General features: G+C 60.3%; 1 protein-coding gene across 2 annotated transcripts in view; it reads left to right on the forward strand.

The window, feature by feature from the left end:
- The window catches only part of SCN5A (sodium voltage-gated channel alpha subunit 5), a 93031-nt gene that overhangs the window by 22352 nt on the left and 55940 nt on the right, over nucleotides 1-14739 (forward strand). For both annotated transcript variants that reach the window (XM_045856774.1, XM_045856775.1), the window contains exons 4-7: nucleotides 2512-2601; nucleotides 3911-4039; nucleotides 11045-11136; nucleotides 14391-14621. In XM_045856774.1, coding sequence (XP_045712730.1) covers nucleotides 2512-2601; nucleotides 3911-4039; nucleotides 11045-11136; nucleotides 14391-14621 — 542 coding nt within the window. The remainder of the gene's footprint in view (nucleotides 1-2511; nucleotides 2602-3910; nucleotides 4040-11044; nucleotides 11137-14390; nucleotides 14622-14739) is intronic.

Genomic DNA, 14739 nt, shown 5'->3' on the forward strand with positions numbered 1-14739 from the left:
CACACACAGGACCAGCTCGGCCGTCGGCCTGAAACCGCCAGGCGGTGCAAACAGGTGCGCCCCAGCCGGGAGTGCGCCTGACTCATCTCTCCGGTATTGGCTGCGTGCAGGGCTCCATGGGGGACCTGGGGATGCTTTGGGCAGAGCCTCACGGACTAGAGGCTCAGTCCAGGTAGGAAGAGATCGCACACACTCACACACACAGCACACGGGTGCACACATAGTGGGAAAGTGGTCCTCAAGGCCAGGAGAGCTAGGCAGAGTTTTGAACAGTCAAGGGGCAGAGACTAGTGTCTGCTGCGCCCTGAGCCATGGCTGCGTCTGGAAAAGCCAAAACCCAGCCAGGCAGCCCCTGCCATTTCCCATCATGGGACCCAGGCCCTGGTGGGCAGGACTCAGAGGATTATCTGCTCTGGCTCTTCCCTAAATCTTGCTGTTGGAGTCCAGCTCACCTCTGTCTGTGTCCACTCAAGTCCTCTGGTCCAAGGCGGCCCGTCCACCCTGCCACTCGCTGCCAACGGGCCTTTCCTGCACCCTGGTGAGAGCTGTGGACGGTCCCCCTGCAGCCAGGAGAGGCTCGGCTCTGCAGAGAGGGGTCTCCCCAGCCTCAGCCCACCCCGCTTTGCCGCAGCCAGCTGGGCGTGCTGGAGGCCCAGCCAGCCTTCCGTGCCTGTCTAAGAGCCTCCTCCAGGAAGCCTGGCCAGAGGCAGGTCTGGTTTCCTGTAACGCCCCATCCCCCAGCCATTTGGTGGCTCCAGGGCCTCCCTGTCTCCCACACGGGGCCAGACACACATGCTCAAGGCGCAGTTCTTAAACATCACAAACAAGTCCACTCTTCCTGTGTGGCGGTCCGCTTATACACCTTTAGTGTGAGCCCTGCACGCGTTTGATTGTCAGTGCTGCCCTGTGGGTGGCAGAGGCCAAGGTGGGGTAACATTCCCCCTCGGGGGGCGAGGGCCTGGAGCAGCGCGCCTCGCGCTGGCCCTTCCGTCTGGAGGCAGGTGAGTGGCCCGGGTGACCCGTGGTGTCACCGTACAGAGGTGGTGTAGCGGCAGGGCTCGGAGTGGAGGCTGAGCTGGGCCATCGACCAGCTCCGTACCTGCGGTGGTTTTCTGCGGCTGCTGTAACAAACCACCACCAACTTCACAGCTTAAAACGACACGAAGTCATCACCTTATAGTTCTGGAAGCCAGAGATCCAGAAAGCTCTCGCTGGGCTAACAACAAGAGAGCGGCGGAGCTGCGTTCCTTTTCGGAGGCTCCAGGGGGGAACCTGTTGTCTAGGCTTTTCCAGTGTGTAGAGGCCTCGCGCATTCCTGGCTGGCGGCCCTGTTCCATCCTCAAGGCCCGTGACAGCCGGTGGAGTCTTTGTCACATGCATCACTCCGAGGCTGGCTCTCTGCCCCGTGCTCTCACTTGTCAGGACCCCGGGGTGACCCTAGGCCCACCCAGAAAATCCAGGATAATCTCTACACCTGAAGGCCCTTCATTTAATCACACCTGCAAAGTCCCTTCTCCGTATCAATTCACAGTCCTAGTTTCCAGGGATGAGGGGGCTGTTACTCCGCCTACCACAGTATCCTTCAACTTGACCTCTGCGCCTGGGTCTCCTCCTCTATGGAAAGGAGACGAAGTCCCCACCTACCTTGTGGGGTGTTGGGAGAATCGAATTAGCTCACAAGAGACAGCAGAGCCCAGCATCCGGGAAGGGCTCCGTAAGTGCTGGCTGTTAGCGTCATGTCACATTTTGGGAATCATCGGAGTCCTCAGCAGAGGGCTTAGCAGTGGATCTGTGGGGATGAGTAAAGGCTGGTTGAGGGGCTTGTTAGCTGTCTGCCCAGTGAGGAAAGATGCAGCGTGGGACCCAGGTGTGGGGAGAAAGTGTGTGTGTGTGTGTGTGTGTGTGTGTGAGTGAGAGAGAGAGGGAGAGGGAGAGAGAGAGAGAAAGGACACTGAGATGGGTCTCTGGTCCTGCCCTTGAACGCTGCAGAGGGAGGTAGGCCCGCCCTGGAGACCATCACACAGGCCGAGGGATGCAGACTCCAAGCTCAGGGCGGGGCCCCAGTGCCTGGAGAGGTGTCCCCTGGCCAAGAAGAAACCCAGGCTTTCTGGGGCCATGGCCTCTGAGCTGAGCAGCTCTGGCTTGACTAAAGGGGGTTCCGAAGGCTTATCCCGCTCACCCCAGACAAGAAACTGGAGAATTGGTTGTACGCTGGGGGCCGGGTTTGGTGTGCCATTACCCGGTCCCCTAGATTTTCTAGAAGGAGGACTGGAGGTGTGGGGAGCATCCACGTGGCACCCTTGAGAGGCCTCCCCTCTCTCCCCGGCTGAGGCGGCCCCTCCCCTGAGAAGTCAGCACCTCAGCTCAGCCTGACCTCCGGTGGGACAGCACTGGCCTCCCCTTCGGCCCGCCAGGCCGAGGCTGGGTCAGACCGTGAAAGGTGGAGCTGTAGTCAGTGGTGGCCTCGCTGACCACCGCCACCCACGTGGTTTTCCTTGACCCCGGGGCCACGCTCTTCAGCATGCTCATCATGTGCACCATCCTGACCAACTGCGTGTTCATGGCGCAGCACGACCCTCCCCCCTGGACCAAGTATGTCGAGTGAGTATCTCCAGCCAGCCCCTCCCTCCCGCATCCTTTCTGTTCAGTGCTCTGGCCCCTGAAGGCCCCCCTGAAGAGGGCTGGGTCCAAGCTCAGGGACCCACTCACCTGGCGGTGGGGGGGGGGCCTCTTTTGCTGCTCCCACTCCTGCCAGCTTCCTGCGGGGAGTTGTGCCCTCGGGGGAGGAAGTTTTCTGGGCTGATGAAGGGGGCGTTTCTCCCAAAGAGGTCCGACATCGGAAAAGGCTCTGAAATAATAACAGATAACACTTGATGGAGCACTTAGTGTGTGGCAGGAGATGCCACAGGACAGCACACCTCATCTCCGAGAGCCCTCACGGCAGCCCGGGAGGGCAGGCACGGCCCTGTCTGTTCGACAGAAGGAGGCAGCATTGAGGAAGGAGCTCGCCCAATACCGCGCGGCTGGGAGCTCTGGCCCCCGGGGCCACCCCGACCTCACACCGTACATACTCTGCTGCCCTTTCCCTCCAAGTCCTGCCTCCTCTGACCATTTGCATGCTTTTAGAAAGCCGCTTCCGACCTTGCCTCCCCAAGCCAAAGGCCGTCCCCCACAGGTGCTAAGCAGATCTGATAGGCCCCTGGCGCGCACGTGGCTCCTGTGTTCAGGAGACCGAAGTGGCTCACCTGGTGGCCGTCCCTGGTCACAGAGGACCAGCAGTGCCGGGGCCTGCACCCAGGTGCTCAGACCTGGGCCACCGTCCCAGCGTCCAGGCAGTTGGCATCCTTCAGCACACCCCAGGCAGAGAGAACAGCTCCCCTAGCCCTGCCTTAAGTGTGAGAACATCAACTTCTCTCCAAGGTCAAGGTAGACACCCATAGCCACCTACCCGGTAGGCAGTTGAGGATGGACCATGCTCTCCTGACGAGCTGCTGAGGACCCTTCAACAAGGCTGGGAGGCCGTGGTTGTGGGTGTCCTTACTGTCCCACGGGGCAGGCCCAGTGCTCACCATACGCCTGTAGACATGAGCTCCCTGGGCTGGGGTAAAAAGGTAGGTGGAGGGTCTTCTCACATCAACAGAATGCAGAGAGAGAAGATGGAGGGTCATGTGGGCACATGGCAGGCTCTCCGTGATAACTAAACAAACGGGAAGATGGGTTCGTCGGCTGGAGGTTCGAAGCAAAGCTCCAACCTGCAACTCCCACTCTGCCAGGGGGCCTTGCAGAGAGCCTGGTCTGAGGGCCGTTCAAGGGAGGGGCTGCCCAGGACTGATGCCACCTGGGGAATCTGGGGAACCTGGCCCCGCAGGCTTCCACCTCCCTGAGGAACCCGCCTGCCTCTTCTCCCCAGGTACACCTTCACGGCCATTTACACCTTTGAGTCTCTGGTCAAGATACTGGCTCGAGGCTTCTGCCTGCATGCCTTCACCTTCCTCCGGGACCCCTGGAACTGGCTGGACTTCAGTGTCATTGTCATGGCGTAAGTACCACGCCCGCCCACCACACTGTGCTGTGCCTCGCCGGGCCGCACGGAGGGGCAAGTGCACCGCCCTGTGCCCAGCCCTCCCGTCCTCCCCGCTGCAGTCTGCCTGCCGCGCTGCTCGGGGCTGTGTAACAGCCCACCTTCCGGCCATGGCAGGAGGAAGGCGGAGTAGAGACCCCAGCTCATCCTGGTGGGGAGAGATGGGTGCCCAGTAGCTCAGGCGGGCTGTGGTGATCAGGTGCACCGCCTCGCCTGTCGCTCCCCAGCAGCCCTGTGCTTGGGGGACACTGCTGAGATTCAGGTTGGGCACCTCTGCCCTTTGCACCAAGGGAAACCAGCATTACAGCCCGAAATCCCTGGACCGCTGCGAACAGTCCCCTGGATATCAAGGTGGCTAAGAACGAAATTGCAGTAAGGAGAGAGGAGGAGCCTGGAGAAGCGCCGGGCCCCATGCCAGGCCCCGGCAGGGCTGCTCTCCCCACTCAGAGCCTTCCGAGTCGGGCACATTTTATTTAAGGCACCCGGACCCTGACATGACCCGTGGGTCCTCACACCGGCCGGAGAGGTGGGCTGGATGGGGGTTTCTAAGCCCCATTTTACAAATGAGAAAACTGATGCCAAGGTCACACGGGGAGCCCGCCAGAACGTGAACGTGACCCCTGGCTGGCGGCCACACCTGCTCGGGCCCCGCCTCCTGGCCGGGGAGGAGACCCTCGCTGAAGGATTGGGTAGAAGCATGCCACACCGGACGTCTCGGGCGTCGTCGGCTACTGTGCTCCATGGAGACGGCTGCTCGGGCCGGCTGGCCAGCCGTGAGGGAGTTGTGGGCAGGGGCTCAGCCGTGGAGCCCTTTCTGGGAGCCCGAGGTGTGTAGAGGTCCCAGTGCACGCGGGGCTGGGCACCGTGCCTGGGCAAGGAGCAGAGCTGGTGAGGGTGATGCGCCCTGCCCCTGCAGAGCCTCAGTTTCCCCACATGTGAAAGGACAGGGTTAGGCTGGGTGGTATCGGAGGTTCAATTCAGCGCCCATTTTGTACGAATCACAGATTCACAGAATCGACCTATTTATGGCAAAGTCTTTATTTTTTTCTTTAATTATTTATGGATGAGAGAGAGAAACATGGATTTGTTGTTCCACTCATTTATGAATTTATTGGTTGACTCTTATATGTGCCCTGACTGGGAATCGAACCTGCAGCCTTGAAGTTTCGGGAACAATGCTCCAACCAACTGAGCTACCTGTCCAGGGTGACAAATTCTTAGTTAACCCCAGGCATGAGCAGCTCCAAGCTCAGCCATGCTCGGAGGGAGGGAAGAGAAAGAAAGACCTGCTGATGAGCTAGTTAGAAAATCTGATGGTTAAAAAGGACACCAGAACTGCTGTTTCCATTTGACAGGTAGGGAAACTGAGGCTCAGAGAGAGGCTACCCCTTCCCCCAAACCCCGTGTAGATTTAGGCCTGGGCAGAGCTGAGGGAGCCAGGGAAAGAATAGTGGGTGAGGAGGATGCAGAGAGAGGGGGTTGGGGGGCAGGCTGTGTGGCCCCACAGACCGCGTTAAGAGCCAAGAGCCGCGGGAGCCGCTGGGGGTTAAGAGCAGGGAGTGACGTGGTCTGATTTACATTCCGTAAAGATCGCTCTGGCTGCTGTGTGGACAGGAGACTAGAGGGGCAGGGTGGAAGCAACAGAGCCGTTGGGGGGGCTATTTTAGTAGCCAGGAGACAGGGGATGGTGGCTGGGCCCAGGGTCCCCACGGAGCAGGTGAGTGGCACGGTCAGAGTCTGGATACCCAGGGAAGACAGGGCTGATGGGGACCCCGAGGCAGTCTTTGGCTTGGGCAGCTGCAGGAATGGTGGTTGCCGCTTGATGAAATGGAGAAGAATTGAGGGAGGAGCAGGCCGCAGGAAGAAGGGAATCAGAAGTCTGGACTGGAATGTATTAAACCCAAATGCATCCAGGGTTAGGTAGAGATGGAGCCAGCAACGGGATAGTCCAGTCTGGAGCTCAGGCTGGAGGTCCGAGGTGGAGATACACATTTAGAAGCCATCAGGATGCAGATGGCATTTAGAGCCAGGAGATCAGATGAAATCATCCAGGAGTGGGCGAAGCCAGAGAGGAGAAGCCGCCTGGGGACTGGACCGTGGGACGCTCGGACGTCTCGGGGTCAGGAGCGAAGAGGATGGAGGGGAAGAGACTGGAGGGAACCGCCAGGAAGGGCGGAGGGAAATCAGGAGAGCGCGGCGCCCCCGAGCCAGCAGAGGGGTGTGACCCAATCTGCAAGATACCACAAGGCGGCTGAGGAAGGCAAGCACCTAGGCTGGACAGACAATGCGAATATCGCTGATGACCTTGACAAGACAGGTTCCAGTGGAGTGGAGGACAGACACCTGATTACAGAGGGCTCAGGGGAGAGGGAGGAGGGGAGGCGGAGCAAGTGTAGGCATCGATTTTGTGGGGTTTGCTATAAACACGATCGAAAACAGGGTGGTGGCCTGAGAGGAGGATGAGTGAAGGGAGGCGTCTCTGCAGGCGGCCGGGCCAGGGAGAGCGGGACGTTTGATGGCGGAGGTGGGCAGGGGGTATTGCAGGAGCAAAGCCCCTGCACAGGTCCGAGGGCTGGAAATCCAGGGCCAGGTGGAGCGTTAGTGTTAAGAGCAGGGAAGACAGACTTTGAGGTGGAGATGGAGGTAGATTGATACAGTCGGTGATGAGAGAAGAAGAAATTTCTCTTCTGATTGCTGCTGTTTATCTCAGTGATAAGGAGCGGATCATCAGCTAGGAACGTGTCTGAGAGAGGGGGAGCCAGGAGGTTGCACTGACCTGGGAACGGAGTAGTGTGGATGCTGGGCCCAGGCTCCGGGGGCCCAAAGCGAAGGGGACAGCGATCCATGGGCCCCTGAGGGCCCGGTGTCACAGGAAGGGGGCTTGGCAGGACAGGACACGGTGGCCACCTGAGCCATCCCTACTGTCCCATCCTGGAGCCTGAGCAGGACAGTTTCACGGCAGTGACCCCCCGACCCTGGGAAAGACGCTGCCCTGGGCCCCTTGTCGGTTGGCAGGAGCCAGACTCTGGCCTGCATCCAACCCATGACTCTGGGGGTGCTCTGCGTGGCCTCAGGCCGTTAGCAGGTCTTCCGGTCCCGTCTCAGGGCAGAATCCCCGTCTCCATCCCCACGGGATCCCAGAGAGCAGGTGTGCCCTGCCTGCCTGCCTTCACTCGGGACCAGAACAGGGGCAACAAAGCCGAACAGGGCCTCAGAGGCCACCAGACCATTTCCACGTTGGCCAGCCTCTCGCAGAAATGGCCTGCCCACTTCCCTGAGACTGCGAGGACCCACTGGAACGCCAGCTTTGTGCGCTGGGGCTGGGTTGGCCTGGCACCTTTCATTAGCAGTGATTCGGCCTCATGAAAACAATTCATTACTGCCGTGGTAATGCAGTGAAGTGGTTCAGTAATGTGAGGCTCTTAGGCTAATCAGAGGAGTCTTAAGTGGCAGGAAAGTTGTGTTTCCATGAAACTCCCCATCCCATCTCCATTTCATAGATGGAGAAACCGAGGCTCAGAGAGAGCCCTCACTTGCCCAGAATTATAGAATGAATCAGCAGCAGTGCTGGGACTGAAACCAAGTCTCCTAGCTCCTAACCGTGAGAGGTCCCCCAGGTCGGATGTTTCTGGCCGGGTTTTGACTTGATCCCCCACCCCCACCTCCACCCGATTTAGAGGTTGTGGGAGGGTTGGAGGGGGCCGGGCCCAGCTTGCAGCCCTCCAGCCAGAGCTCTTCCTGTGGCCCCCTCCCAGCTGGGCATTACCTGCTGGTTAGCACAGCCTCCCACCAGCTGGGGTTGTTATGGAAACCAAACCTGGAGGGGAAGGGGGGAGGGCAGGGAGGAGAGGGTGGCAATCACTGCAGTAGCTGGTGCTGAGTGTACCCTCTGCCTGGCAGCCCAGGAGGGGCCATCTGCACTGAGCGGGAGGCTGCACATCAAGACCTGGGTGGAGCGAGGAGGCGGCCCGGGCCTGCCCTTCCTCCTGGATCCTCGGCCTCCAGACGCGCTCCCTCTGCACAGGGGCTGGTGGGAGCAGGTGGAGTTCTCACCCACCGCCCTCTGCTCTGTCCACCTCAGGACCCACGAGCCTACCCCAGCCGCCTGCCCCTGCCCAGCAGCTGGACTCTGGCAGCAAAAGTACTGTAGCATGGCCCAGTGGAGCACTTTGCCATCCCAGCAGGCCAAGCGCCACCCACCGCGGCTGAAGCTGGTCCTTTGCCAGACACGGGTCTCTCCTGCCTGGCCACACTCCAGGGCTCCAAGAGAGGCCTCACTCGGGGTCTGAGGCCCCAACCTGGGAAGCAGCCGGGCCTCAGGCTCTGGGTTGAGTCAAAGGAGCAACAGCCCTCGTGTCACAAACACGGTCACAGATACCCCTGCGCTCTCCCAGCCCCGTGCCCCACCTTCAAGACTTCCCCCTCCTCAGGGTCACTCCCACGAGTGTCCCGACTTCACAGACATACCACCCCCAGCCCCTCTCCTGTTCTCAGCCACTTGGCTGGCTTTGTAACCTGGGGCAGCACGTGGCTCGGGATCTTGGGGTCTCGGCCTCTTGGTGCTCAGAGCCAGCTGCGGAGGGGGCAGGTGATGAGCGCCAGGCAAGCCCTGTCTGTGCTGGGGACTCCAAGGGGGTGGGGAAGGCAGGTTCCACACTGGGACAGGCACAGACAGGTGGAATGCGCATCACAGGAGACTCCAGGGGACAGACAGGGTCTACTAGGGGGGGACAGGAAGGGAGAAGCAGGAACAGTTGGTTCCCTCTCTGGCCTGCACACTGTCCCACTCACTCCCTGGGCCCAGAAGAGACAGCCTGGAAAACCACATCCAAGCAAGAGAACTCTCCCCCAAGGCCGCACCCACTCAACCAGCAGCAGGAAACAGGGCCCAGGGCACCCATGGCTTCCGTGCGATGGCGACATTGGCGACGTTTCAGGCTCACCTTGACAGTCCTGTGGCAGCACCGTATCTGGACAGGGAGTCCGAGCCTGAGAGAAGCATGTGGAACAGAGGCCAAGGGTCTGAACCACCGGAGAGAGTAGAACAACCATCAGCTGTTGAGAGGGAGCAGGAACCAAGCTAGTGAGTGCACACGGGCCAGAACGAGGGAGGTGACTTCCGCCCCTGCCAGCAGGTGGGGCTGCTGCGATCGCTGCCCCGGGAGGAGGTCAGCCAGCTGAAGTGCGTCCGTCCGGGGCATGAAAGGGAGCCTCCTGTCTGAGGTGTGGCCAGAAGGAAAGTTCTGCTGACTTTGCATCTCCGGAGGGACAGAGTGAGTGAGGAGGGAGAGATGTGGTCCACGGGGCCCCCGGATGATGGACGGGCCCCACGAGTGGGCCGAGAGGAAGCTGGTGTCAGCCAGTGTCAGTTGGAGCTGGACCAGACCGGACCCTGCTGACCCCAGGACGCCCGCGGCGGCCGGAAGGCAGATGCAGAAGCTCTGAGTAGAGTAGTGGAGGGACCCAGGGGCCCAGGCCGCCTGGCAGAGCGAGGCCGGCTGCGGGGCCCGCCCAGCCCTGGCACTCCGGCGGCGTCACTGGGCTGATGCCCTGGGTCTGACATCACCCGGACACCAAATCAGACACACTTGGTCAAACATCAGACGTCCTGAGTCCGCTGTCCTTGGTTAAACATCAGACACCTTCGGTTAAATGTCAGACACCCTGGATGCGAAGCCTTTGGTTAAATATCACAAGTTGCTTGCCATTGTCCCGATGGCCCTGGTCACACTCTGTCCCTCCATCTCTCAGACCTCCTGGCCATGTGGCCCGTCCACGTGTGTCCTCATCCTCTGCTTGGGCCTGTCCCTGCCCCCCAGAGACGACTCCTTCCTCCTAGGCCCGTGGAGGCCTCCGAGGTCCAAGTTGTACGAGGCGGCCCTGAGGCCACTCAACCCTGCCCAGCGTCCCCGAGTCCAAGCAAACCCTGAGGGCTGCTCGCCTCTGGAAGCCACTCCTACTGTGGAGACCCATGGCCATCCTTGGGGGACAACGAGGGTCTCTGGGGTGAACTCATGGGGTAGGGGGTGGAGTCTCCCTAGGGTCCCTCCTCCTGCTTTTTTCTCTTCTCTGTCGGCCACTGCCCGTGAGCATTTGAGGAACCGAATGTGCAGGCAGCCTCCCTGCTCGTCTTCCAAAGCGTCAACTTGAGCCGTCTGCTTCTCCCCTTGAGTACTCGGGGACTCCCGAGCCACCGCTCACACACACACTTGCAGTGGGAAGGAGAAAGGGGGCAGTCCTGGGGACCCAGCCACACTTCTGAGACAGTCTCAGCTGGGGGGGCTTCAGGGTCCCCCGGTTTGGACGGAGCAGCCAGGCACAAGCCGATGGTCCAGGCTGCAGAAGACGCAGAGCAAACCCAGGATCAGGAGCCCACCTGCTCCCTCTCTCACCTGGCCAGGGCCTCCTGGAAACCTTCCCTCTTCACCCCGATGTGTCCACAGCCTCAGGCTCTGGTCCCCAGTGTCATGGAGAGTGTGGCAGAGTAGTTGCCTCCTGGCACCGTTACTTCACGGGATGTCACCAAGAAAGCCACCTGGGGCTTGCTGTGTGCATGTCCTTGAGGCACCACCGTGGCTGAGGTGCCCGTGGCAGGAGGGTGGAGACCGGGAAGAAAACCCGGGGCAGGCCCCGGGCCATCACATCCTGCCCTGTGGGAGAGGGCTGGTGGGCGTGCGGGGGGCAGGCTGAGGCGCTGCTTTGTAATTCCCAATAACTGTGGTTTGACTCTGCAGGTATGTATCAGAAAACATAAAACTAGGCAATTTGTCGGCTCTTCGAACTTTCAGAGTCCTGAGAGCTCTAAAAACTATTTCGGTTATCCCAGGTAAGATGCCCAGGTCTGCCTCTCAGATCTCCGCTACAAGTGACTCTCTCTCTGTCTCCCCTCCCCACCCCCCACCTCCCACGTGTCTCCTCTTGGCGTGTTGTCACTGTCTCGTGTGTGAATTTCCCTTGTTACAGATACACAACTGAATTTGTGGACCTGGGCAATGTCTCAGCTTTACGCACCTTCCGCGTCCTCCGGGCCCTGAAAACTATATCAGTCATTTCAGGTGAAAATCAGGTTAAACGCCAAGGCTGGAGGGACTTTCCAGCCACCTGAGAGTCGAGGCGACCTCAGGAAGGCCCCTCGAAGTGTGCCTGTCACCAGAATACGTTTCCCAGAGCTCGGGTGCGGGAGCCATCGGCGGTGGACACCGCTGTGTCCTCCGAGTCTCAGGATGGGCTTAAGGCTGCCCACTCCACCAGCCAGCCCACTCTGACAGACCCCCGGGGAAACACAGCACCCCACGGCAGGTCCTGGGTGGAACCCAGGTTCGTCCCCAGATCTCGATTTCTTCCCCAAACTCAACTCAGCTACTTGCATAGCTAAAAATTTGTACGTGGATTGCTTCTACCTGAAGCCTCATCCTCCGATCAGGAAATCCCATATACCCCTGGAACAACAACAACAAAAGACAACTCCGGCCCAGCCTCTCCTGGCTGCGTGCCCAGCCCTGCCTCGTGTCCCCGAGGGTGGTCTGTGCAGAGCAGGAGCCCAGCCCCGCGCTGCGAAGCGGAGTGTACTCTGCGGACAGGCGCCGTCGGCCTTGGCGTCTAACGGCCCTCGCTGCATGGTGCGGTAGAGGCGTAGCAAACCGCGCATGGTAGCCCGAGGAAGAAATTCTCCTTGACGGATGTTGGCAATTGTACCCAGAAACCTCCCCGGGCCGGGCCAGGCCAGGCGGCTTCTAGAGAAAGCCAGTCAGCCCCATTGATTCAGGAAAGCTCCCAAAAGACTTCCGGTGATTTCAGAGCCCCGGGGTTCTTCTTTCTAGAGCCCATTCTGAATGCGGCTTCTCAGAATGCAGAATGTGGAGAGCTGGGGAAGACACCTAAGAAAGCAGCTGGAGACTGGTTTCAGGCCAGGGACCCGGAGAGGGGTCAGAGCTGAGGGAGGGTTGCACCCACTCCTGATTTGGAAAGCTGCTGGGGCCTGACCCCCGGGCCTGCACTTGGCTGTTGCTGCCCTCAGGGAGGCAGGGGCCCTGCTCTGAGCCCCCTGGAGGAGGATGGACCCCCCCCACCATCATGATATTAATTATCTTATAAGAGGACCCTCCTTTATGCCGTGTTCACATGGAACCTCAGAAAGTTCCTCCTGCCCTCTGAACCCACTGTGGGGTGTGCACAGGGGCCGCTTGTCCCCGATAAGTGGCCCAGACCCCTGCTGAGAGCCAGTAGCAAGAGGGGCAGTCTGTCCCCAGCCGCTCCCATGGAGCTGCCCCCGTGAGAGAGGTGTCCTTTGCCTTGATAAACGCATACATGCTCAGAAGCCTCAGGGTCTGTCTCCTGGGGTCCCAGGGCCAGCGTCACAGCACACACCTCACAAGGGAGGGCAAGCACACTTGACCGTAGCAGTGAAGGAAAGGCATATTCCAGTCCGTTTTGTAAGAGACGCTGACAAGGGAAAATCTATCTCAGTCCTGGGGAAAAGTAGGAGGCCCATCGACCTCACCCCAGCTCCTTTGGATCTCTTCAGGGTGCCAGCAACCCAGAGAAGCAGCAGAGAGCAGACCCTGAGAGTGGGCATTAGGAGAATGTTGTGGTCAGTATCATGGAAGGCTCCCTGGAGGAGGTGTCTCCCGAGCTGAGTCTTGCATAGCCTCGCCCTCTCCAGACCTTGGTCTCCTTCCCCGTAAAGTGGGGACAGAACAGTATAACTGTTGGTGTCCGAGGGCTCTCTGCCTAACCTGTCAGAACTTCAGTGGCAGGAGGGTTTTTCATTTGGTTTCCCAGGACTTATCCCTTCCTGGGTCTTTTCAGAAAGAATCCCTTTATTTCATCGGAATTATTCTTGCTGGAAATGAACTCTGGAGTTAAAGGGGCTGGTCTGTGGTCATCAACACATTGTCCCCACGGGCACTGTCCCCACAGACCAGGATGTGCCTTGCTGGACCTTGAACTGGATGCTTTAGGCCAAAGGTGCTTTAGGCTAGCCTTGCAACAGAGTCCAACTTGAGTGGGCAAGCTGCTGCCCACCACCCCTCACTTTGTCACCACCGCCCCCATGCTACGGGCAGGGTCTCTGGGCCCAGCGGGCAGAACCAGAGTGCCCGCTGAGGGGTTCTAGGACCTCCACAAGAGAGGAGTAGTTCTGGACTGCAAGGGGCTCGGGAATCCCACCCCCCACCACCATCTCTCCCTGCCCAGACCCCTGCGAGGTCTACCCAGGTGGTTGCCAACATCTGCCAGGACGATTTCCACAAGCGCACTGAGTGCCTCTGAGCCCTGGGCAGGCAGCGGTGTTAGTGGCGTCGTGGCTGGGACTTCCTCTCCCTCCGCCGTGTTTGCCCAGCACTGCCTCCCTGCCTCTGGGTCATGGGCACAGCAGGCTCAGGCGCAGCCGCCACGGGTGCTCCTAACACATTAACCGGCTGGACGATGGATGGATGGAGCTTAATCTGAGATCTGGCCGCCTGTGTGGGGTGGGGTGGGGTGGGGGAGGTGGACGGGGCAGGCGGGGGGGGCCATGGAGGGGCAGGGCCCCTTGCTCCCCATGCTGTGCTCGAACTTCTTGTACGGCAGTAGCTCGAGTGTCAGACCGAAGGTGTCTACACGTGCTTGTCTGTCACTTCACCGTGTGGCGCTGGCTTCTGCGGGGAGCTGGGCTGGGCAACTAACAGATCACCGCCTCTCCGCTTTGGGGAACGGGATGGACGGGCATGGGTCCCAGGGGCACAGAGCAGAGGAGGAAAACGCAGTACAGGTCAACCCCTCCCCTGCCCCTGAACCTTTCCCGCAGTGGGGTGATGGGGGGCGTCACCCACCTTGGCCTTGCCAGACTTTCCCGTGCAGCCCCCGGCACATGAACTAGGTCCTCCACCAGGAACAGCCATGTCCCTCCCCAGCCCAGGATCAAGGCCAAGGCCAACACCCCTCCGTTGACCTGGAAGAGGCCTCACCACTATCTCCCTTCCTTAGGCTACGTTTAAAGGGGCAGGCCTGGCATACCTGGAGGGCAGAGCCAGAGGGGGACAGGCTGGAGGTTTTGCTTCCTCAGGAAAACAGCATTTTCCACCCCGCCCCCCCACTCATATGGATGGCTAGGGGAGAGCAAGGAGAACTGGGGGCCCTGACAATACGCGGCCAGACTGGACTCCCACCCCAGGGGGATCGGGGCGGGATCCCAGCGAAGCAGAGGGAGACTTGGGCCTGAAAAGCCCACGAGAGAGAAGTCCTTCCCTCTGCCCCCACCTCACGGTTGCCCAGGGGAGCAGGAGGCAGGTGGCCGTGGGTGAGCCCTGCCCGCTGTCGCCTCCCGCAGGCCTGAAGACCATCGTGGGGGCCCTGATCCAGTCTGTGAAGAAGCTGGCCGACGTGATGGTCCTCACGGTCTTCTGCCTCAGCGTCTTCGCGCTCATCGGCCTGCAGCTCTTCATGGGCAACCTGAGGCACAAGTGCGTGCGCAACTTCACGGAGCTCAACGGCACCAACGGCTCCGTGGAGGCCGACGGCCTGGTCTGGGAATCGCTGGACGTCTACCTCAACGATCCAGGTGTGGATTTGGCCCGGGGCCCGGACAAGGCTTTGTGAGGCCCCGGGGCTGGGCCACCGCCCACAGGGGCCGCGTGCCACAGGGCAGGCCCCCCTCTGGGGCCGTCCAAACGCAGCCC

This window comes from Phyllostomus hastatus, unplaced genomic scaffold, assembly GCF_019186645.2.
Source record: "Phyllostomus hastatus isolate PE091 unplaced genomic scaffold, TTU_PhHast_1.1 phas_scaffold_129, whole genome shotgun sequence".
Classification (NCBI taxonomy): Eukaryota; Metazoa; Chordata; class Mammalia; order Chiroptera; family Phyllostomidae; genus Phyllostomus; species Phyllostomus hastatus.